The sequence below is a fragment of the Pieris rapae genome, chromosome 2 (assembly GCF_905147795.1).
Source record: "Pieris rapae chromosome 2, ilPieRapa1.1, whole genome shotgun sequence".
In the NCBI taxonomy this organism is placed as follows: domain Eukaryota; kingdom Metazoa; phylum Arthropoda; class Insecta; order Lepidoptera; family Pieridae; genus Pieris; species Pieris rapae.
In genome coordinates, this window is record NC_059510.1 from 8,440,862 (window position 1) to 8,466,370 (window position 25,509).

The 25,509-nt window shown below is 31.4% G+C and overlaps 4 protein-coding genes across 4 annotated transcripts in view; 1 reads left to right on the top strand and 3 right to left on the bottom strand.

The window, feature by feature from the left end:
* The window catches only part of LOC111002886 (glycerol-3-phosphate acyltransferase 1, mitochondrial), a 34,962-nt gene extending 27,937 nt beyond the window's left edge, over nt 1-7,025 (bottom strand). Inside the window, exon 1 of the mRNA XM_022273165.2 lies at nt 6,887-7,025. The gene's annotated coding sequence lies outside the window, so the exon portion shown is untranslated. The remainder of the gene's footprint in view (nt 1-6,886) is intronic.
* Nucleotides 7,026-7,143: 118 nt separating this feature from the next.
* LOC111002891 (charged multivesicular body protein 3) lies at nt 7,144-10,288 on the top strand. The gene is made up of 7 exons (XM_045632587.1): nt 7,144-7,307; nt 7,384-7,444; nt 7,697-7,876; nt 7,945-7,985; nt 8,401-8,574; nt 8,742-8,894; nt 9,631-10,288. The coding sequence occupies exons 1-6, from the start codon at nt 7,263-7,265 to the stop codon at nt 8,892-8,894; spliced, it is 654 nt and encodes a 217-aa protein (XP_045488543.1). The 5' UTR covers nt 7,144-7,262; the 3' UTR covers nt 9,631-10,288.
* Nucleotides 10,289-10,876: 588 nt separating this feature from the next.
* Nucleotides 10,877-21,122, bottom strand: LOC110991816 (xenotropic and polytropic retrovirus receptor 1). The gene is made up of 13 exons (XM_022257339.2): nt 20,750-21,122; nt 19,836-19,989; nt 19,373-19,605; nt 19,160-19,286; nt 18,580-18,714; nt 16,854-17,100; nt 16,006-16,129; nt 15,172-15,319; nt 13,645-13,839; nt 13,058-13,230; nt 12,007-12,137; nt 11,394-11,549; nt 10,877-11,069 (listed from the first exon to the last, which is right to left on the bottom strand). The coding sequence occupies exons 1-13, from the start codon at nt 20,816-20,818 to the stop codon at nt 10,952-10,954; spliced, it is 2,010 nt and encodes a 669-aa protein (XP_022113031.1). The 5' UTR covers nt 20,819-21,122; the 3' UTR covers nt 10,877-10,951.
* Nucleotides 21,123-22,990: 1,868 nt separating this feature from the next.
* Nucleotides 22,991-24,165, bottom strand: LOC110991812 (exosome complex component CSL4). Its single transcript, XM_022257333.2, has 3 exons — nt 23,809-24,165; nt 23,444-23,692; nt 22,991-23,248 (listed from the first exon to the last, which is right to left on the bottom strand). Exons 1-3 carry the CDS (start codon nt 23,989-23,991, stop codon nt 23,012-23,014), a joined length of 669 nt encoding a protein of 222 aa, XP_022113025.1. The 5' UTR covers nt 23,992-24,165; the 3' UTR covers nt 22,991-23,011.
* Nucleotides 24,166-25,509: the final 1,344 nt, after the last annotated feature.

Here is a 25,509-nt window from a genome sequence, read left to right on the forward strand (position 1 = left end):
ATTATAAATTGCGTTATGTAGATATTATTGTCAAGTACAGTTAAAATATCAAAAGGAAGAGACTGGCTGCCGACAACACAGGGAATCCTATTGTGGGGGCTAGTGCATTTTATTTTACCTAAATATTCTGTAATTGTGTATAAAAACGTTTTTCTTTCCTTCTATTTATTTATTATCTAGATGACACTATTAGAGATTTTGAAGTCATCTGCTGGACTTCGCGGCTCACTGACCTTGGAAAACATATGACTAATAATATTACGGATTCGTCGCTTTTGCTCCTCAGAAACTCGTATTTATATCTCGATGAATATATTGCATTGACAACATTAAATCGTCATTTATTAGTTAAAACTAGGAATAGTTTTTAAATATGAATATTACTATTATCTTCTGATCTATTAATGATTTAAAAACACTTGAATATTTTGTCTTATTTGACGAAAACTTAGTTTCAAGTTTATTAGCAACCAAACAATATAATTAATATGAAGCACAAAGAGACTTGCGGGTTCTAAATTAAACATCGCTGCACAAGCTACTGCACTGACTGAGATGGCATCCCGTAGAACATTGTCCTAGAGAGTCCATAGTCAAAGTCAAAAATCATTTATTCATACAGGTAACACATTTTACACTTATGATCGTCAAAAAAAGAAATATTATACATTAAATGCTTCTATTTTATTTACTGCCCATTCGCCATTTTTTTTTGTTTAACACAACGTTTGTAAGGAGCTGCAGCCATTACACCATGTTCCACATGGCATCTTAAGTAATAAATAATAATACTATAAATTAAAAACATAGATTTGTCTCAGATTGTCAAAGATCCCCCTCCCTATCAGCTGGAGGCATGGTGAAATATGAGCACGCAGTTATATTCTTGTGTGAACAACACGCAAATAGTATATATAACGCAAGTCGAAATATTTCTTTAATGTAAAAGGGTAAAGGGATCCATAATGATATGCATAATGTTTCTAAAAATGAATTTTGATTATTTTTTATTAAGCTTATGCATAGATTCTATCGCAGGCATTTTAGCGCGGCGACCGAATCAAACAATTCCGTAACGAAAATAACCTAACACGTACACTATGACGTAATAAAGGTGCGTTAGAGCAGGACAGAACGAATACTGCGTGTCACATCTCTCTGACGAGATCGGTAACGTTAACGTAACGTAAGCGCGGACGGTACGCGTCGAGATAGACTATATAGGCTTGTGAGTCTGGTAGATTTAATTAATGTCAAAGAAAAAAAAATACTACATAAATAAAAAATAAATAAACAATTATAATTGCATAGGTTGATAAAAAATGCAATGCAATAGCTTTATCGCGGCAGTCCCCGAGTGCCACACGTTTCTTTTTTATATTATTAATAGTATATATTTGATTTTTAAATGCACATATTAAGCTATAATTAATCATATAATATACTTGTTTCGTATTAAAGATTTACTAAATTAGGTTGGGTCAAATGAAGAATATTTAATTTAACTTAGTGCTCATTAATATGATAATATATAATATTGTTGTTGTCATTATCACTTCAATGCGCATAGGGAACAGAATACGCAAATGGCTATAATGCGCAAATCTAAATCGGCATGGGTCACGAAACCAGTACGAAGGTGACATTAGATGGAATCCTTCCACGAGGAATGTGCGTCACTTAGATAAACTATTGAACCTGCTAAGTAGGGCTTGCAACGTAACATGTCATCAAAACATATCGTAGTTACTAGGTAAGTACGATATGTTTTGATGACATGTAAATTTTAGTTTGGATAGCCCTTAAATTTCGAGTTAGATCGGTCATCCTCAATTCACATGGAGGAGGAGGAGGGTATACTTGCATTTCATAGGTTTTGTCTGACAATGCTGTTTTGAAGGCACAATCTTTTCCCATTATTTTAAAGAAACTATCTTAAAAGGCGGGCAATGCACTCGCAAATCTTCTGACACTGAGTGTCAATGGGCGGCGGTATCACTTAACATCAAATCAGCCTCATGCCCCTTTGCCCCCTGGTATATAACAAAATAAATACGGAATACGGCGCGTACAACAAAGCATACTTCTAGGGCAATTTTCTTACTCGTATCTAAAGTCTTTCAATACATAACATAATTGGTTGATAACTTCAAAATCTGATTGACTAAATACGACGAAGTTAAGACAACTTTGAACCTGGAAACAGATAGTACTCTACGATGTGCTAAAGACTACTAAGTACTAAAACTATATGGTCAAGGACCAAAAAGGTTAATAGGCACATATAAAGAGATGTAACAATGGCACAACTGCAGTAAAATTTTATCGTAGTGCAAATTAATTCGTTACATAATACCTATTAAATATTCGCTTTATAGTTTTCGCTAAATATATTATTAAGGTGAAGGATTCAAAGTTATTTATTTATCTTTATGAAACATACAAAATAGAAGTTGAAGTTTTGCGTTATGTGTATTTTTTAAATAATACATTATTTTTATTATTTAAAAAATTCAGGGTTTAATAAAAACCCATAAAATTCGTATATTTAGTTTTCTACGAAAAAGCTGAGTACTGATCTGATACTTTTGTTAAACCATCACAGTATCATTAAAATACTCCCGACTAACCACTGGATCAGGCCACGCGTGTGCCTATAACGTGATACTTAGATACTATGACTCAAAACCGCAGAGTCCAGGTAATAAACAAGAAAATTTTAAGAACACACAATATATTGTAGTGCATTGTTATAATTTGGCCTGAGTTTAGACAATCATAGGAATACAGTATAGACATTCAAAAATATAAAGTACACTTTAATAGTATTCGAAATGCAATTAAATCAAATTCTCCAAATGGGAACTAGAAAAAAGATATTATAAGAGACATATTTGTATGCAGACAAACATATGTGTTTTATTCCATAAAACTCAAAGGCTAATGGGAAGCATGTGTATTAACATTATAAAAATCTAAAAAAGAATATTCTACCTTTGTAGAAAAAACGACACTAACAATAGAAAAAAGGTATTTAATACATTGAAATTTTTATTTTAACACATTATCTAGTGAAATAAAGTTTATTAAAATATCACAAAAAAAAAACTAAAATGTTGATCACTATCGGTGTCCGTTCTACTGACGGTGTGCGCGCACACGCATCGTCGAAATTTATTACCATAATTTTTACTTAACGCGCCAATAGGAGTATAACTTGAAAAACAATTAAAAGTAGGTACATCAATAAAAACTGACATTTCGATAAATTATCAACCCGGGACATCTAGAGGTCACATCTATATACAGAATCACTAATCAAATAGGAAAGTTTTAATCATAATAAAAACACTAGTAGAAGAAAGAAAAGATTGTAAATTGATAAAAAATAGGTACATACTCAATGATATGAAATGACTTTTAGATTAAAAGTTTTTGGCTTATAATCTCATTAGGTATACTATATGAAGCAGAATAACGATTCATTCATTCATTCGTCGTCTTTTATATTTTGATAAATAATATATTTTTTTAAATAAAATATATTAAGCGCTCTTTTACGCAGAAAGCCCAATTCGACCCACTTGTACTTATCGGAGTTCGAACCAGAAAGAAGCACTGTCGTTGTCGTGAAAAAAGTTAAATTTAGTAATTTCACTAGTTTCACTGTTTCCAGACCCTGTAAACTCGAAGCTAAAGCTAGTCTTCACGTAAGGATTTAACAAATCGATTGAGAGTTTGAAATAATTGTAACTTTTAAAGACATTACAATTACGGAATACGATCCTTCGTGGCTCCAAACCCAAATCGCTGCCGCCTGGCGCGGTTGCTGGAAGCTAAAACCGTAGATATGATTTTGTATACAAAAATAATACAACTTTTCATAAGTATTGCCATGGTCCACATCGCACCGCGCGTCAGCATTTTTTTTTTGCAATAACTATATAGATGGTTTAGCTAATAAGTGGATTTGCGTGTACAATAACAATGTGCGAAATTATGTTTTTCGTGGAACCAGTAGCACAAATACTCTCCAAAGAACTATATTTCTACTTAGAGCATTTTAAATAGGTATTATAATCAAAGTATCAAATTATTAGATGTTAGTGTAGATAAATACAGGACAGGTAATTAGCCTAATCAATCATAAAGATTACATTTTAATTCGAATAATTACTTAGGTAACAAAGTCCAAAATTCGATTTTCAATTTATTTTTTAAAAGTCTCTAACATTCCAAATACATTCATTTGTTTTAATTGCATTCCCAAAGAAAAAATATTATTTTATATTTAAAACACGTGCACAGAACACCTGACCATTTATTTAATCAATGATTTAAAAAAAGCAATCAATGTAAAAAAAATATCACGCAGACCAATTATTTCCTGTAAATCCCCATCTGCTCTTACTCCCGACAATTCGAAATTATGTTTATTATAAAATAAAAAAGGATATAAAGAATTTGATCAATTACAGTCACTATAATTCATTGTCGACGTTATATATTTTTCAAATCGAATGTGTTTTCATAATTTGCTATATTTGTTTTAAATTTTGTAGTATTGTTTGATGATTTGCTTTTTTAAAAGAGTACCGAGAGTTTTTTACGCCGGCTTTTTCTCTCGACCTACACCCTCTGTCTTCTTTGCCGATGAGTAGGTATGCCTACAGGTTCGAATTTAATGACGTGGAATAAGTGATACCTTGATGATCTTATGTTCCAAAATAAACGTATTTTTATTTAATGTATAGTTTAAACTGCTAAAAGATGCTTTAAAAACGTCATCGTGGTAAATTGTTATTAGTTTAAGAACTAGTGCACTGAACATGTACTCATAATATACGTGACAAATATTATTATTTATTTAGCTATTTATTTATTTACACTTAGTTACGTTATTATATGTGTTGGAAAAGCTCAGTTAATAAATAAACATGCATTGTGTTACCTAAATGTTGGCAATCAATTTTTAGCGGGATTTATGACCCCTATCGATTAGGTTCGTCGAAATTTTTTGTCAAACAATTTTGTTCTTATGTCTATGAAAAGGTCAGCTCTTATAGGTGCTTATTTTAACTCTCCACGAAGTTTCCGGCACCGCTATGTAATTTAAAAAATAAATAAGCATGAAATAAAATTAATTTTACTAGTACTAGTCAATATCATCATATAATAATAATATTTTATATGGAACACGTGCACAGAATACCTAAGCCTTTTTACTCACCTTTAAGTTCTTAGCAAATAAATCGGCAAGAATACGTAATTAATGTTGATTTTTCTTTTACCTAATTACTAAAACTGATAAACAATAGAGTTTGTTTTTTTTATTTACGGAAGTACTACAAGTTTAATAAGACTTGTTAATATAAATGCATTATTTATTTTTTATTTATTTAATATAAACACAAGTTTATTACATTATTTTCATAACTCGACGTTTCAGTTGTGTATGTAATATATTCATTTGCTGAAAAGCAATTGAAAGACGATTAATCGCAAGAAACCGCATAAATAATGTAACAAAGCCGTTTACACGAATGTACGAATGGTAGAATTCCTGCTATAGGATTTAAATATAAAAGTACTGAGCTCTTAATAATGCTACATGAATGAACAATGTTCATTATATATATAGTACTATACGAAATATGTCGCTGCATCGTTTGCAATCGGATGTACGTTATTAACGAATGTCGCAAAGCAAGCGCATCAAACGCAAGCGCAATAAAAATTGTGCAATTTAAATTATGCTTGTTAAGATACAAGTGACAATCTTGACTTATTTTTTTTAGATGAATGATAAACCAGCGTACTGAAAATGAAGTATTTAAGAAACAATAAAATAATAATTTTAAAAATTCTTATGCTGTTAAGTTCTTTGTAAGTACTAATAAATTTTTTTGGTTCATAGTCTATGTTATATTTTAAGCATTGAGTAAATAGATTTCATACTAAATTTAACAAACGCCTCTCAGGTGATCAATAATCACCAAATCAGATCTCTCTCTGGTTTTTAACTTAAACAATTATTATTGAATCAACTTTGCTTACTAATATTTTGATGCTTATATTGTACAAGTATAAAGAATTTGTTTCATGTCACAAATCACTCTTTTTAATAAATTGCTACACACAAATATCTACAAATTTACTTAAATTCACAATTCTATATTTTACTTTAACTAATTATAAAAAAGAAATAAATATACAAAACAAAGTATCCCATATAACAAAACATTAAAAAAATATATTTGAACAAATTACCAAACTAGGACTTAAGTTCTTTAGAATGCTTATTTATTTAATGCTACTGACCGACTTAATACTACTGACTGTGATTATGGTCATTCTTAAGCCTTCCATTTCAATTAACATAGTTAGTTATAAGTAAAAGTTTTATTATAACATTACCTGGTTTCAGTGCTTAAAAATTTATGAAAACATAGTGCAAGAGTTTATTTAAGTAACACTTTAATAAAAAATAAATCTTTTAATATAATAAATATCTTAATTATTTTAATAGAAAATTAATTATCTGTTTAATCACACAGCATGTAAAGAAGTCAATGTAAAGTCAAATACCATGAAATACTAACTTGAACTGCAGACTTAAGCAAAGTCATATTGATCAAAACTGAAACTTGAAACTAAACTTAAAACGTAAACTCAGTATATCTAGTAAAAGTCCAACCCGTATTTTCTTACACTTATCATACGTTAGTGTCATATTTTAAGTTTTATATTTTGCTAAACACTCTCTAAATCAATAGGCATATAAATCTACATCTACATAGAGTTTTTGGGCCTAAACCAATTTAAAACAATCTAACAACAGAGTTATAAGTTATTTAGTGATGCTTCGAATGTGAAAAATTCTTACCTTTTGTACTCAAAGTTTATTTTCTTTCAAGTAACTGATGGTACGGTCAACGGTGACAGATAAAATTCTTGGTTTCTTCTGAACTCGTGCATGCAAATTATAACCGGCACATCTTAAAGCGCAAACCTAAACAAACAACTGTAACCGTAACAACGAAAATGACAGAATAATGCAAGATGTCTTTTTATGTCAGGCTATTTCTTTGGATATTATTAAATACTCAATGTCATTGTGCTGACTGCCCACACCCTTCCAACGTCAGTTGTCAAAAAAATTGTTGATTTATTATTTGCTATTTAGTAATACCTAATAACAAATCCATTTTTGTTTACAAAGTATAATTTTGTCATTAAATTTTATAGTATATTATTTAACTATGGGTCTATTCGGTAAATCACCAGAACGGAATCCAAAAGAAATGGTTCGCTTGGTATTATTTGTCATATATAGTAATTTTATCTGTCGTAATGAAACTATAAATTGTAATATTATTTAAGGTAAACGAGTGGTCTCATAAGTTAAGAAAAGAGGGATATAATTTAGACAGGCAAATACGAGGTAAAGATAATCTAGTTTCAGTATCTTTTTAAAATTCCAACAAGTCAGATGATGATAACAATGAGTCACCTTCTTGTACAATACATTAAATGCTTGAAAAAAATTATCCGAAAAATCATCTAAATTCACAATATGTACAAATAAACTGCCTGTATTCAGAGAGATTAAGAAAAAATATTTGTTTTTTAACACAAAATCTCAAAGACTTGTTATTGTTGAGACAGTTATACTGTATACTTATATCTTTTTTAGCAATTCAAAGGGAAGAAGAAAAAATTAAAAGATCTTTAAAAGAAGCAGCATCTAAAAGTGATAAACAAGTTTGCACTATACTGGCCAAAGAAATAATCAGGTCTAGAAAAGCAATAAGTAAAATATATACTAGTAAAGCACATTTAAATTCTGTGCAGATGCAAATGAAGAATCAACTTGGTAAGTAGTAAATTTATGGATACAACATTTTAAATACTATTAATTATTATTATATACTTTTATTACAGCAACATTACGGGTTGCTGGTTCTTTACAAAAATCAACTGAGGTATGTTGTTGTGTTTAATAATTCCTTGTATTGTATTAATAAATATCAGCGCATTATAAGAGCATTATATTATTAAAAAACAACATTGAGACAAATTGGAAAAAGAAATACAAGATAGAACTAAAGGCAAGTCCTAAAATAATTATCATATAAAACATGGTACAACAAACAAGATATAATAAATATTTTCAGAGATATAATAAAATGAGGGTTTAAATTTAAACTAGATATGGATATACACATATATTATATTACATTGAAAATATAATATATTTTGAATGTTTGTTACCATACAATGTTTTGCTAGATCTTGTTAAAGGGATGGACACAGAATGATTTTCTTTTTTAAATAAATGTCGATTATCACGATATACCTGCGTCATGTATTTACTGAATCACATTTTTCCCACACTAGGTAATGCAAGCTATGCAGGCACTGCTTAGGTTACCAGAGATCGCCCAAACAATGCAAGATTTGAGTAAAGAAATGATGAAAGCTGGTATTATTGAGGAAATGGTAGATGAAACTATGTCTGGCATGGAAGATGAAGAAGAAATGGAGGAAGCAGCCCAGAGTGAAGTTGACAAGGTAAGCTAAGATTATAATGATAATGATTTCAAGATTTCACTAAATTAGGAAATTCGCTATACCTTGCATGTGCATTTAAAGCTGTAATTTTATACATGACAAAACAAAAATGACATTAGTATAAATTCTGAAGTCTAGTACAATATAAGAAAATTCAAATGTTATAGGTGCTATGGGAACTAACTCAAGGCAAGCTGGGTGAAGCGCCGGCTCCGCCCACGGCCGTGGGAGCTCCTTCAACAAGTCAAGAGGTCACTGAGGAACCGGATGAAAGTGAACTAGATGAGATGCAATCAAGATTACAGGCTTTACGTTCATAGGTAATAAAATTAGAAATGATTAAAACGTTCTATCTTATAACAATTCAGCCTGATTAATGCCTTACAAAGTAAGAGTGTTTTATGTAATTCACTCAATTTCGAACTTTTGAGTATAAATTAGCATTTCCCAACTTTTTTTGTGCAAAGCCACTTTTTAGCCTTTTTAAAATTCTTATGCCGGCGCCGGCGCTCCCCCTCCATATTCAACATGCGTAATATGTACATATATAAATAACGTAATTGTTCACTTAAGAAAGTAAATGATAGGATTGAAAAAGAAATTATAAGGAAATTGTTAAATAATTTTCAAAATACATAATGAAAAATTGAATTCCAAATAAATTTAAGAAATTTTTGGATAGCCCCCCTTAACAATAGAATGTTAGGCGTGGGCCGAACATTGGGTTACATAATATATAGATAATCATGCACAGGAAATTTTTCAATCTGGCCAGATAAAGTATAAACCGACCTTTTGGGTCTAAGGCGAGTCGGTTTCTTCATCGTTCGCACATATTCCATTGCTGCTCAACTGATTAAACCTATGACCTCAGAAATTAGAATCGCACGCTGCAGCCACTGGGCCAAAACGACTGCTTTTAACAGTATAAACCTTTATTAACTTCTACTTCTAACTTCTTTCTTTTCAAATATTAAAAAATTTGCCTTTGAACTTGACATAAATCATCAAGTGAGTTCTGTAAGTGAAACATATGGAATAATTTTATTGTTTTAGATACGAAGAATACACTGGAAAAAATGCCTTAATAGATATCGCGTTTGTATGCATTATATTGGAAAGATTTTGAGCACTATTTTTAAGTAGTATGAAGCGTGGCTGGCTACATTTTAGTATATCATTTAAATCCTCGATAATTTATCCCTTTCCAATCCTATTCCTAGTTCTCAGCCCCGCCTTATTTAACTTAATGTATTAAAGATATGTTGTGCGTTATTTATTTTGAACTTTATACATGTTATAAAAGGACTAAGATCTTTAACGAAAGTATTTACAGAAATCGAATGTTATAGATTTTAAAACAATATCTAAAGGTATTTTCACTTTTTGTTTTGGATTTAAAAATGTGTTTAATTTCACTTCTAAAGATGGTATGAAAGCTATACTGAGAAATTACTACACATTGACAATTGTTGATATAGTGGCATGAAAACTATTTGCTATTTTGTGTTGCGTTGCGTTTCTATAATAAAATTTCAATTGTTTTAATGTCACGAGAACTAAAATTTTAATATACGAATATTTTGTCCAATTTAATAATTGCTTATTAATAATAATAAAGGCTACATTTTTAAATCCATAAAAACATATTTTGAGCAGCGCCTAAACTTAATAAAATTATGTGGCAGATGCAATGTAATATTAACAGCTTATTTAAAAAAGATTTTTTTTAACTTTAATCACAAATAATTGGATTTTGTGAATTATTTTAAGTAATATTTCTAATTGTGATATTGTTTACAATAAATTTATGAATTAAATATTTGTTTGCGTTTATATGGTCCTTAGTTAATTCAATATTTAATATATCAAGCGTGCTTCCAAAGACGAGCCCGTGCGTTCTAATGTGTTGCTGTGTTGTGAGAACCAAGATTTACTTTCTATATAATAATTATTATCTCTCTAAACCAGCATATCTAGATACCTATGCTTGTCAAGTTACCTTAAAAAGAAAAAGTAACAGAAAAATGTCCGACCAAAGAGTGTTTACTGGTATACGTAAACATTTACCCCCTCATACATGACAGGTTTAAGGGCCAGCAATGCATTCGCGAGCCCTTTGAATTTTGACATTGGCAGTGTCTATGGCCGGCGTTATCATTTATTATCGGGTGTTCTGCGTTTGCCCGCTGTGATATTAAACTGTCATGTCTCTTTGCCATAGCATGAACGTAATTTGACAGAAAGAGACGAACACATAAACATGATTTTATAAACGAAGGTAGATTACAAAAAACGTCAATATAATAATATATTTAATAATACTCATAATATCGCTTACAATGAGAATATCTCGTACGCTACGTATCACAGTTTGTTACAACATTTTGGAGGACAAATCTAACTCAAGTTGAAGGTCTTGAATAGACTCTTTCTTCAAGAGTGGTTTTCGGTCGTTCTCTTTTATCTTTTTCGGATTCTTTTTCTTCGTTTGCCTGAAAAACAAAATACGTCAGAAATCATGAATGCAGTTTCATACAAACTACCATGTCCGAAAGCCGATAAACGCATTATTGCATTTAAATAACAATAATAAAACTTATATTAAGTTCATATAAGCGTTAAATATTACTTTATTCATTTAATTTAGTTATTTACTGGCAATAATAAAACGTAAAACCAATATATTACCTCTGGGGAAGCAATAAAAATAAAATTACGTTCAAGAGCATTCTTAAAAGAATTATGATTGAAACCTGTTAAAATAACCATAGCAACAAACATCTATTGCCGTGTAGTTTGCGATATTCCACTCTCACCTATTAACAACGCCATCGGGCAAATCCATCATTCGCAGTATGAGAGCCTGGTCTGAGGAATCGAGTGGTGCCACCGATATGTCGCGAACGGCACGGAATTTACCACAGTTGTTTAGGTGCTCGTTTTCCAGGCGGAAAAAGTTCCATATGAAACGTCTGGAAATGAATTACGAATATATATTACGTGGAGTATAACATGGAGGTTCTGGTGTTGTTTCCAAGCGAAAGAAAAGCGCAAGAAAGCAAATACTGGGGTTTTATTAGGCTTAAAAAACGTTAAAACAAACGCAGATACATATCTGCCCCATGTTAAAGATATGCCAATTTTTTAAAGACAAAACATGAAACCTATGTTTATCCTTTGTTTGTGAATACCATAAATTATAGATTGAGCCTATAATTTATATGTTTATACACACTTTTTCGAGTTTTTCACACAACATAGCCAGTATGAATGAATGAATTAAAGCATAAATTTGCTTGTTCGGCGAGATTATATTTGAAAAATCAAGCAACGTCGGAAGATCGACGAATATCGATTCAGGACAAAAAGGACGTTTTAAAATTAAAGCGGACTTGTTGAAATAAAGACAGGAAATATTGAAATACTCACCTAAAAACTTCTAAGGGCGCTAGTATGGAGATCATAGTTTCGCCGCTAACTAATTGGTTCTCGGTTAAGAGGAACGCAGGCGCCCAAATGAAACGCAACACCAGGTCTTCTACTATTGCAAAGTAATAGAACTAAAAAAAAAATTAATACGCGCTCTATAAACAAAAGGTGTATTAACTTATTTGCTATCTCTACCTTTATCAGCAACAGACGCTCAAACACTATAAACATATATGAGAAAAAATTTAGAAAAGTTATCATAACATCTCTAATCTATGGTAAAATCGTGGCTTTTGCAAAACGTTCTAACAAATTATTATTCGACGAAGACAAACATGGCGTCAAGAACACCATCATATGCTAATAATCTAGAAATATTAATTTGGCACTGATAGAAAAGACCGCTTTTCTCTAAAGATAGATTAATTTTCCTTAAACACTATTAGGAGTTTCTTTGTAGTAGCTAATTTTACATTAATTTCTTATTTGTTACGAATTTTAGGTCACAAGTGGACGAAAATCAATGGTCTGATGAACATTTATCTAACTCTATTGTTTTCACAGTGCTAAGTTCGAATCCAGTATGTTAAGAACAAATCGTGACATTCGCAATTAAGGCTGTACTGCGGTGAGCAGTTGAGCACTGAGGCGCGCCGGCCCGTAATAACAATTAGTTATGTTAAACATTAAATTAATGTAATTTTATCAGAATTTTTTCTGAAATGGATAGTTGCCTTGCGATAAAATATATCGTGTAAATTTAAAAACATGTTCTATATACATTTTTGTCATAAAATCAAAGTGTCAAAAATTGGCTATGACAGATTTTTTTCTATCGAGCGAAGTTATTTAAATTGTGTATCTTTCAAAATTGATACATAAACTACACAAGTCCACGATACATGTTTTCTATTCCCCATACATTAAGAAATAAAGGCCAAAAAATGGAAAGAAACAATGTACTTTTTTGTAATTTGGCGACCGGATAGGTGCTTAATAGTTAGTAGCCCCAAAAAGCTCATCATCCAGTGCCATGGGCCAAAACACTTACCCAAACACTATAGACGATTTCATCTCTAAGCAAGGCGTTCTCCGCTGCAGGTCCCACCGTGAGAAGCCCCCAATCCATTCGAACGTCCCAAGTGTACGTGTAACACGACGATACGAATTGACAAGCCAACCACGCGTAAAGCCACGGATTGTCGTATGTATTTGAGTAGTTTGCTGTGGGAAACTGTTACTGCTACATCTATTCAGAAACAGCTATTTAATCCCTTAGGTAAGGGATTTAAATCGTTTGCTTCATCACTAGAGAGATCGAAAACGAACGTATACAAATCCTGCTGTCAAAAAGTTGAGATAATGAAATATTATCTACATTAAATTTGAAAATTGACATTGAATTATTATTATTTTCTCATATAAGTGATAAAATGTAGTGAATCTACCTCGGATGAGACACTATTTTAAACAAGCCATAGAACATAAGAACTTTCCTTCACTGATTGAGGTGAATTGTTAAAAAAATTCAGATCAGAACTTTTTCTTAATGAAGTAGTGAAAGAAATGTATTAAAAGATGTAAACTCACAGAGTAGCCTAGTTAAGAAGACAAAGACAAATGCAAAAAGTCACTTACGTTTATAAATAATTCTTAAAGTCGAAAACAGAACCACAAAGAACGTAGTAGAATATTTTCCCGCGTTCACGAGATGAGGGAACGCCTCTTTGCTGTCCCGGTAACGCCGGAGACATTGCCAAAAACGCGTCCAAGCAGGGATTATGTTCACCAGGGCACGAGATATTATGTACCATTTCGTTGTTTCGAATTCTTCTGCAATTTTTATTTATTCATACTGTATTACCTTATTCCAAAACATACACATAACAAAAAAAAAGCAGGTCACATAAGATATTAGGCAACGGGCGGCCTTATTGCTAACAAGCGATTTCTTCCAGGCAACTCTAATGTGGAACAATTAAAAAGAAACACCTACAGAGAAATTGTAGGTTATATGATCAAAAATAAATATTAGACCAAGCCGATTAACTGATAACATGACTTGAGCAATCAATCCAGGTGTTATGTTCTCATGTATTATTTGTGGAACAAAACGCAATTAAGAAAGTACAGTAATACCCCGACTTACGCTACCTCGACTTACGCGAATTCGAAGTTACGCGATTTAATTTTCTCGTCTATTCGTTTTTTGTTTGAACGCCGCGCAGTAAAAGTCAAGCGGCGGCGTTTGTTTCTGACTCCCCCCGCCCGCATTATTATTCGTTCAGTTTACAACAGGCACAGACGTGTAGTGATGTAAACTGTGTAGGATAGTGATGATGTTCAAGAGCTTGTGGATTCACACAATGAGGAGGTCACAAATGATGAGCTCATATCAATGCGTGGACAAGTCACAATGATGAACAATGATGATTCTTTGGATCCAGTTCAATTGGAAGATCAAATGACAGTTGTAAACTTGACAGAAGCCCTGAGTTCGATTGAAAAAGGGTTAACAATTTTGGAAAGCATAGACTCCAATGAAGAGCGCATTTTTGTTACAAAACATGGAATTATAAAATTACTAGGATGCTACGAGAAGATATACGGGAGAAGAAAACGACTTTGTAATTACAATTTATGAAACCTTCTACATCAAACTAACTTCGGATTGCGTTTATACACTCTATTAATATAGTTTGTCATATTATCTAGAATGAGATACTAATAATTATTTCCTAAATTATTGTTTTATTTAGTCTCCAGTCCCAATTAAACATACCTTGTATGTCTTTATATGCAAATTTGTACCCCGACTTACGCGAATTCGACTTACGCGGATAGCGCTCAGTCCCACCTATCGCGTAACTCCGGGGTATTACTGTACAGTAAAAATATTTCCATACTAATTTGCGTCGAATAACTAAGTGCGTGACTTGGGAAGAACTAGAGAAAATATTATAGACAGAAATTTTATTAATTTAAATATGTATTAGTATTCCTAGCTAAAACAGAACGCATTTCAGCCAAAAATGAAATACGTACATTTAAACACAAACATGAAACACATTACTTATTATGAAATAAACCATTGATTTTCAAAGCAAAGTCAAACAACATAAACTTCCACATTTTCGTCTAGCATTATCTATGACAATATCTTACCATTAACATCAAACCAATCCGCCCCGGCCACATAGAATGCCACAAGGTAGTGAAAATCGAGAAATGCAAACACAAATGAGTTCCACTGATCAGCGAGCCAAAAGTCCGCGAACAACACGGGCATAAATGGCGCCGCAAGGATCCTGCCCTAGAAAATATTAGTTTATCTAATATATAAAATTCTTGTGTCACGGGGTTAGTAACCGAACTCCTCCGAAACGGCTCGACCGATTCTCATGAAATTTTGTGAGCGTATTGGGTAGGTCTGAGAATCGAACAACATCTATTTTTCATGCCCCTAAATGTTAAGGGTGGTCCACCCCTAAATGTTTTTATTTATTTTTTAGAAATTTTTTTCGTTTTTATTTTTTTACGATACAAAAACAACAGATTACAAAAATACATGCAACCCTAAATTTTCACCCCTCTACAATCATCCCTTATGTTTTTTTTGTTAATTATAAACTTTAATTTTTTGGCACAAAAACATGGCAAAACAACGTTTGCCGGGTTTTTCTATAATCCTCTCACTCATAAATTTAGGTTTGTAAACGTATTACATGCAAAATGTTTATAAACGTTATGTTTTAACAGAGAACGTATAAAGATAAAAATTCAATTCAATTATTTTTAAATAACCAATATGAGTGCGATGTTTTGAAACTCATTAATGAAACAAAGACTACTGGAGTAATAAAGAGATATTATTTTTAATTCAACGTTTTTTATTAAAACCAATGATCAACGGTTCGATTCCCGTGATTAGTTATTGCATCTATTGGACAGGCAAATAAAACTTGCAAAGTCTGATGGAGATACAAATGAAACACTTACACATATCCTTAGAAACCAAAAGCGGGCCTCATGACGAAATACTCTGAGAGGATTCATGAGGAAGGCCAACATTATCACAACTAACGCCAACGGATTCACGAATGGCGGTATACTCAAACTTGCACTGGAAATTTATTAATAATAAAACGCAAATAATAAACACGCTCTTGCGCGCTAAACCCAATAATTAATCTACAATCTCAGTTTGAAAACAATCTGTCATCAGACCGTGAGGCGTGACAGTCGACCGATCTTCTATCTGCATCCCAATAACCAAACCCTAGAACACAATTCATTTTTCGTGACGGATAGAATGCAATCTCTTCGCTCTTTACACTCTATAATAATCGATATAAACCGAATAAAGTAAATAAAATCGTACAAATAATATTAAAATATACATGTCTATGTTTAAAACATATCAAGTGGCTTTTTAATTATTTTAAAACAGCTGTAAGTTAACCTATCTACCTATCCTGGTAGCTTGTATCGACAGATGTCTATAACAATCCGTCGATTGGTTATCAGCACACTTTTATCAATATTGGGATTAAGATTTCTATCTCAGATGGTCAAAATGGCTTGAGATAGATTATTGGGTTTAGGCGTTAGGCGGTAATCATTTCATATAAATAAATTTACGTACACATGGTAAAGTTAGATTAGGTTACGCAGTCCAAATTATATATTTTATTGCCAGAAATTTGATCTGGACTTTCAGCGCTAAGTGTGTATGAATGTTGTGTAGTAATAGAGATATACAATTTTGCATGATTCTTATATGTAATAATTTGTATAGGATAAACTCGGAAATAATGATCCATTTACACAAAATTGTCTGCACCTACCTATAAATAAAGCTTAAAATACTGAGCGCCCACACAACACCAAAGATCGCAGCGAGTTCCATAAGATGCTGTTCGGAAAGATGTTTTCTAGGATCCAGTTCAAATATAAGTACATGATTGACTCCAGAACTACGCCAGCCGTACACATTAATTCCTATTAGGAAGATAAATTCAACAAGAAGAAACGGACCTCGGTATAACCGAAATGCCGTTTTGAAGTTTTCTGTGCCGCCTTCATGGAAAAGTGCTGGAAAGAAGAGGATTAGTAAATAATATGGTCTCTATAGTCATTACCGTCTTAATCTTACTACCATTGTAGCTCCTGTATATTTATTTGGTTTAATAATATTAAATTATAATATTTATGTTATTAATGAGATACGACTGTATTTAAAAAAAAAAGAGTGGCGGAGAGTTTATTGCCAGTTCTTTTCTTCCGTTCTACGCCCTTGATTTGAGAACTGGCAGTAAATGTAAAATTTTGACGTTCATAAGGGTACATTATGTTACCAACATGAATAAATGATTTTGAATCTGAATTTGAATTTAATTTTAATGAGTTTCGAAAATCAAGTGTTTCTAGCGAATTCTGTTTTCACTCTCAAGAAAATTCATCTCACACTTTGTTTGTCGGATCTGATCAATAAAATATTTTTACCAAACATAAAATTTTATAGAAAACATCAGATTTGCAAACCTAAAGTCATTTCATAAGACTATATAAATGTAAATAAATTAACAAATTGCTTCAAAGTTCACAAGAAAGTGACTATTCGCGTTGTTGTTAGCGCATGGTCTCAGTCAAGATTTAACTAATAAGGTATTATTATAGTATTGGTATAGTTTTCAGTTTTATGTACATAAAGACATAAATAGATAATTCCTTTTATACTAAAATACATAGGTTAATTCGTAAACAAATTATTTAGCCATTAGAACTTCTAAAGCTTTCCATCCATCTACTGGAAAGTTTCTAAATTGAAATCATAAATTATTACTGAGCATTATAAGTGCTTAACCTAATAACCATATTATATTGCGATATTAAAACAATAAATTTAAAACAGCATCTATGTACAGACGATGTAAGCTGTGCAAATAGATTATAAATTGTGTCACAAATATTTCTTATCTGTAACCGTGGCGAGATTAAATAGGTAGGTCGGTTTTGTAAATTTGCATTAAATAAACAGAATGCAACTTCATGTTGGTTTAGAGATAGGTTTATTTGCATTAAGGTTTTATCTGGAACATGAGAAACCTCACCAGTTTTTCTTACTATCCCAAAAGCAGATTTCTTGCATGTTATTTAATAATTAAATTTCAATGGAAACATATTTATAATTGTAATATTATAATTATAATACTTGTCCTAAAATTGAACTAATTTATTCAATTAACAATCAGGAAGTTGAAAAACTTTTACTTACTTTAGCGTAAGATTTGAGCAAAAAAATATATATTAAATAGCATTTACATCTAAAAAATATTTATATTTGTTTTTTTATAGATTTTTTTTAAAACTGATACTACCACCCAATGAACACATTGCCACAAGGCTCGCAAGACCGTAGCAATGGTTTCACTAATTTAGTGTAATACGAGTATTTTACAGCAAAAACTGTAAAATATTACACTATGTAATAACTTAGTGAGATAAGATTTCGTAAGCTAGAAAAAAAAGTAGGCAAAAATAAAAAAAATGTACCTATTTTTTGTAATTTACCTGAGAGTACAACGGTGATAAATAGAACTATAAAGGACCCCGAAAACAGTCCCACTTTGAACGTGGTCCAGGGACTCTGCTGCTCTCCCAAAGGTGGGACACGCAACTTCTTCATTGCTTTTTGTCTGTCACCACCTACAATAATATATTACGAAATACAAACAACGCAATTATTCCGCTAATAATATTCAAAGAATCCAATCGAATTGTTCTAGTTAATTCTAATAATATTCAAAGAATCCAATCAAATTGTTATAGTTAATTAAGTGATAACATTTTTTAACCTACAATTTACGAAAATAGTCCAAATATAGAAAATTAAAAATATTATGTGGACTTTAAAGCGTTAATAATAAATGCATTCTGATTTAAAATATGAGAAAAATGCATTTTCATTACGGACTAGGAGTAGGCTCTTTGAGTCATGTTTTTAATTCATAGGCTCTGCTGTAATAGAAGTGCTACTAGTTGAGCAAGATTCACCAAAATATCAGTCAACAACAATAGAAAAGGGCTTAAGATTAGATTTCACATTGAAAGAGCTTTATCATTTTTTCTTGCTATGCTGCTCGTATATTACCTTCGAGATCATTTGTGACGGTAGCCTCTGTGTCGCTGATTAATCTGTCGATGTCTTTATTTGTGTAAAAGTGCGACGTTTCTACATGCTCTGCCCGCCATTGCGCGCCATTGCTTACATTTAATAACTAAAATTAAATCAGATTAATATAATAATTTCCTCATAAATATCTCTTATAAATTATGTTACTGAAATCAATAAATTATAATATACCTTATCGTGTTTCTTTAATATCTTCCTAAATCCTGTATAATTTAAATTCTGGTAGTTTTGGAGCAGTATTAAACTAAGATAAAATTCGCTAAATGCCAGCTTTAATTCCTGTAATTTGCGTCGTGGTACTGCTTTTTTGCTATCACCTCCACTTTTCGGTTTCATTGTATCAAATCGAGATTTCAACTCACTCTGCAGAGTTGCATATTTTCTCGTTCCCTCCGCCAACTTTTCTAAAATGTTAAAATTACTCTTGTTTCTTATTATTGCTATTTATTCTAATCATTTCTCATTCCATCAAACTATAACTAATTGTAGAAACTGTTGAAAATTAGTAAAGAATACTAACACCAAAAGTTATAAAAAGATCAATGAAATAAATCTGTAACTATGCTGTGTCTATGTCCTTCTCTATTAAAGATACGTGACAGTTTAAGCACCGGTGCCACTAAAACTACTATACCAGAATAAAATGTGTTGATTTTCTTAAGTTCCTCATCACAGTAATGGAAGAATGTTTCATCAAAGTTGGCAAAATGTCTGGACAATACTTCTGGCTCAACATTCTCCGCCGAAGGTGCTTCTTCCACTGCTGTATACAACATGGCTTTCATTTCCTCAAAAATAATAACTTTATTTCATTTGGGCAAACAGTAATCATAAATAATTAATTAAAATATAAATTAAAATATTGGTATTTTATTTCCTTGAAGCTCTGCTCCAAGTTATAGTAAAGGACTCAGATATGTTATTAAAAAAAAAATTATTCATACAGGTAATTACTTAACTTTAGTAAGCCTTTATCTCTATGTACTGTTGAATCAGATAAAGTAAACTTGCAATTCCTGCTCAGATTACTAATAAATTAAACTAATAAATTCTAAACATAACATCATTTATCATAAGAAATAAATAATATTTATCATGAATTTTTATGATATATAATATCATTGGATAGTCATGCTAATAATAATAAAATTATAGTAGTTGTTCTGTGAGATTTAACTGTTGAAATGCACTTAGAACGGAAAATTTAGTTATGAATAATATATCTGATATTTTATTTTATATTATAATCATAAAGATATAAGATTTAATAAAATTCTCAAGTATTAAGTTTATGGTCATACAATCTCATTCAATCAGCAAATGTAATACCAACCTTATTTAACTAACTCATAAAGATAAGGTTTAAATAATGTATTTAAAAGGTAAATAAAAAAACATTGATTCATTATTTTTCATGAAACATGTCACTAGTTATAGTACAACACCACAAACATAATGAGAATTCCTATCATAAAAAAGTTAAGAATAATACATTGTCCGATATTAAATTCATTTACATAAATATATTTTTCATAACTATATACATACCTCATAGTTAATATATTGTTTTCGCCATTCAGGCGTTATATGAGCGCTTAAATGTTCCGCAAACTTCATATTTCAGAATCTTCACAGCGTCCAAACCGTGTAAAACACTGAAAATCACTGTAGCGAATGCTCAATGCCTTATAAATTTTACTAGAACACGGGACAAACTGTAGTATCTCTTTGTAAATAACAGTTTGTGTAAAATAACATCGTGAAAAGTACATCTATAACATAATGGAATGTTTGATATCTTCTGATATAAACAATGAAGAGACCGAATCGATTTACATTAAAAAACTCAACAACGACCTTACTTTAACGCGTAAAATTTCTAAAAAGTTTCTGTATTCTGAAATCTCTTTGTATTTTGACGTTTTTTGGTATGAATGACATTTCGTTATCAGCTGTTTAATGTCAATAAACTGTTCCAATCTACGCACTATGAGATACTTGATATAAATTGTCATCTGTTTTACTGTGACTGTACATCAATATTATAAAGCTATTTCCATTATTATATATTTGTATTGAAGGCTCCAACACAAGTATACCAATTTTAAAAATCTTTCTTTGATGAACATAGCCTATAAAATATTTATTTTAAAACAGATGATATTATTATATGTTTTTACTATTTATAGATAATCTTCATTTATATATCAGTAGAACCTCGTTAAGTGGAACCTCGATAAGTCTAAAACCTCCAAATTTCGAAGAAATGTTTTGCAAACACCAAAACCTCTATTACATGAAATTTTGATCCTCTGTTAATCGAAATAATCACCGAGTTCCTCCAAGCCATTTTGGTACATATTTTCACTCTATAACTCGAAAAATTAAATTTGACCTCTGTATCTCGAACATATAAATCAATCAATCAAATTAATCAATCAAAATTTATTTATTCAGTTTAGATGCGACTTAAGGCATGCTTATGAATGTCAAAAACGTTTACGAAAGCAAACAGAGCAAGCAAAGCATAGCAACGTTTTATTTTACAACCTTTACGACTTGATCATTTGGAATTTATTACCTCCATTGTTCGAACAAAAATAAGTTTTAGTAAGACGACTTTAAGAACTTGCCGACAATGTGAGTACACTATTGTTTCTTAGAAAACATTTTAGGAGTATACGATAACAAATTTATGACTCACGTTTTTTTAATTTTCCTTTGAAATTTAGCTAAGCAAGTCATTTGTTTTCGACTTAAATACTGTCAGAAGTAGTTTGGTTCTACTGCAATACACATCAATTAGTACAACAGTTAACATGAGTGCTGTGAAACGTAAACTAAAAACTTTGAGTCTTGCTGAAAAGTTAGAAGTGCTCGAAGCTGTGAAGAGGTGTCAAAAAAAGAAAGATGTTGCTGAACAATTTGGCCTGCCAATGAGTACTCTTTCAACAATAATAAAAAATGAATCAGACATCTTAAGAAAAATACAAAACGGTCAAAGTTTGGCCTGCAAAAGACGACGAATTGCAAAATATCCGGGCTTGGAGGAGTGCTTACTTGAATGGTTTGAGCAGTGTCGCAATCAAAATATAAGTGTTAGTGGAAAACTGTTACAAGGAAAAGCCCAAATATTCTCTAAATCATTGGGACTCTTTAATTTCAGAGCCAGTAATGGATGGTTAGAAAAATTCAAAAGAAGACAGAAACTTGTTTTTAAAAAAGTTTGTGGGGAGAGTGCAAGTGTCAAAGTGCAGAAAACCGATACTAATGATTCAGATGACATAAAAGACGTGAATATTACATGCGCTCCATGGGTTTCCACAAAAGAGGCGCGAACCGCATTGAATACCTTACGTAATTTTATAGAGCAAACCAGTAACTCTGAAGAAGAATTTTCTGCTCTTTATAGATTAGACAATGCTATAGATAGAGAACAAGCAAATTATCTAAAGAAAAAAAATAACTGACTTTTTTTAATGCCATATTTTTTATATTAAAATGATTTGAAATAATGTTGATTTATAATAAATAAAAATATGTTTGTCACCTCTGCAAATTGAATTTTTTTATTTCTTTTTACCTTTCTCTCTAACTCAAAATTTATAAGAATAAACCTCAAACTCTTTATGTCTAATCAAAATCCGCCTAAATGGAAATCCTCCATAAGTTGAAAACTCTATAACTCCAATTTGTTGGCGTCTCCCTTGATGTTCGACTTAACGAGGTTCTACTGTACATATATTACTCTTTTATATTGTTATTACTATATTCAATAAAAAACTTCAATTTTAATAAATGTTTTTATTTTCAACTCTTCCCCAATTCAGGTTGACTTGCTAACACAAATTCTTTATTGATAGTTTCAGGTATTACTCTTGCTACTTTCCTGGGCTCTTTGTTTAATGTTGTAGGGCACTGCATTTCAGACCAACTGATAGGAACCATGCTTACTCCTTGTGGAGAGCCTTCAGCAGTTGCAATTACTACACCAAGCTCATTTTCTGCAGTGGATAGGTGATAAGCATGTAGCTCTGTCATTGGTAACTGATTTATGTAAAGTAGTAAAAAAATTAAAAATAATTGTTCCATATAAAGCAATGTATAATATAAGCATTTATACGCTAATAGTAATATGTAAATTTTTACTTCCAAAACTAATAATACAGAGCATCAAGAGATCAATTGTCAATCTAATAATTAAACCTCAAAAATATTAGTTTACTTCAATTAAAAGGATACAACTCTTGCTAAAATAACATCCCCGGGTCTGAAGCACTTATAGGGATCGATTCTATCTTTATCCATATCTCTTATATCTTCCTTTTTCAGAATTCCTCTGTATGGCCTAGCTAACACCGTTGGACCCACGCAAAGTATCTGGCATTGTACTAAGCGGGAGTTTACAGCTATTACTCTTGCTGTGGCTACATCTCCCATTTGAGGAAGCACACTAGGGCTTTTTGGACTTTCTATGGATAAAATGTTTGCCTGAAAATCAATCAATTTATTATATTACATAAATTTGGTATATATAAGACTCAATCACACTACTCTGAACAAAAAAAAAATTGTAATTAAAATCTCATCTTTCGAGATAAACTAACCTTTTTAACCTCATCATACTGTGATTTCAAAATTCCTGCTAGATACGTGTATATATAACCATCTAGTTCATATGTGCCAGCCCCTGACATAGTTTCTTTATTGCATGGACTTATGCGCATTCCAGGTATACATATTTTAATGTCTTCTGTCGTTTGTTTTGATTCTTCTTTATCTATTTGCATATTGTTCTCCGTATTAACGAGAAGCTGATAGTATGTCTTTGTTTTAAACTATGTTTACTCTAAAGTATTTATAAATTTACACACGTTTGTTAGGGTAATTAACCAAATAACTTTTTTTAAGCCTAATCCAACCAAGTGAATTGGTCTGTTAGTACTCTGTACTACTTTTAATTCAATTCCATATTTGACATTAGCTACTGTCATTTTGTAAAATAATGATACCACTAAAAAGTAGTGATGTACACAGAGTCTTTTAATAAGTACGCTGTAGACGAAATGGCAGCACAACATGGGATCACGGTTTTAAGACTGCCCCCTTACCATTGCGAGCTGAACCCTATGGAATTGATATGGGCGCAGGTAAAGGGGCATGTAGCTCAAAATAATAAAACCTTCAAATTGAAAGACGTGCGAATTTATTTGAGGAAGGCATTCAAAAAATTACGGCTACCGAATGGTCTAAATGCGTATCCCATGTTGTCAAAGAAGAGGAAAAAATGAGAAGGTTAGATATGTTAATTGAAAATATCACAGACACATTAATAATAAATGTTACAGAAAGTGACAGTGATAGCGATAGCGATAGCGATGACGGCAACGATTGATAAAATTATAAATCTATTTGTAAAACAAATGTTTTCAAATAGATGTACAATTTCTCACGTCTCATGTCTCATTTTTCATGATTACTAAAAATACACAATTATTTAAGAAAACTCTCAAATCCTTAATAAAATTAATCGTCATAACTAAATTATCCTTTCAGAAATATTTAATGTCCTGATATACTTAGTTTCTATATAGTCTTTTATTTACATAAATTTTACACATTTAAAGAAAACACGTGCGTGGTCACGGTGACTGAAGACAAAGGTCCATCTTTATCTTCAGTCACCGTGACCACGCACGCTGTAAAGCACGCGAAACGTCGGTTTAAATTTAAAATTAAGTCTAAATAATTATAAGTTTAAATACAATAATACATAACTATAATCCGTAAAAAAGTGTTTTCTTTAAATCCTTAGTTTCTATTAAAGTAGTAGTTATTTAGATATGATGTACTACTATAAACCAGAGGAATTCGATCAGGAAGTATTCCGTTTCCGTCAATAATTTCGCAACGTCACTATTTCTTACTCGTCATAACGTTGCAACACTGAAATTGTCAAATCTGGAATCGTATTAAAAGTTTTTAGTATAGGCCTCAAATTTTTCAGTTATATAGGCCTATTTATTCTTGACTGACTGACAAACGCCCTCATTTTTATAGTCTACTAACTAGTTAGTATAGAAGTTAAGTAAGTTAGTCAGTACAGTGATGCCAACTTCTACAAAATATTCCCCTTGAACCAACTTCAAATAACCCTAAACCCGTCATCCGAAAATGTCAAAATCCTTTTAGAATGCTCTTCTGTTGATACAGAGTACAGACTACAGATTCTTAAAATTCGTTTAACATAATATGAATACCCCCTTCAAATATACCATCACATTTTACATCACTATGTTATACGTGTC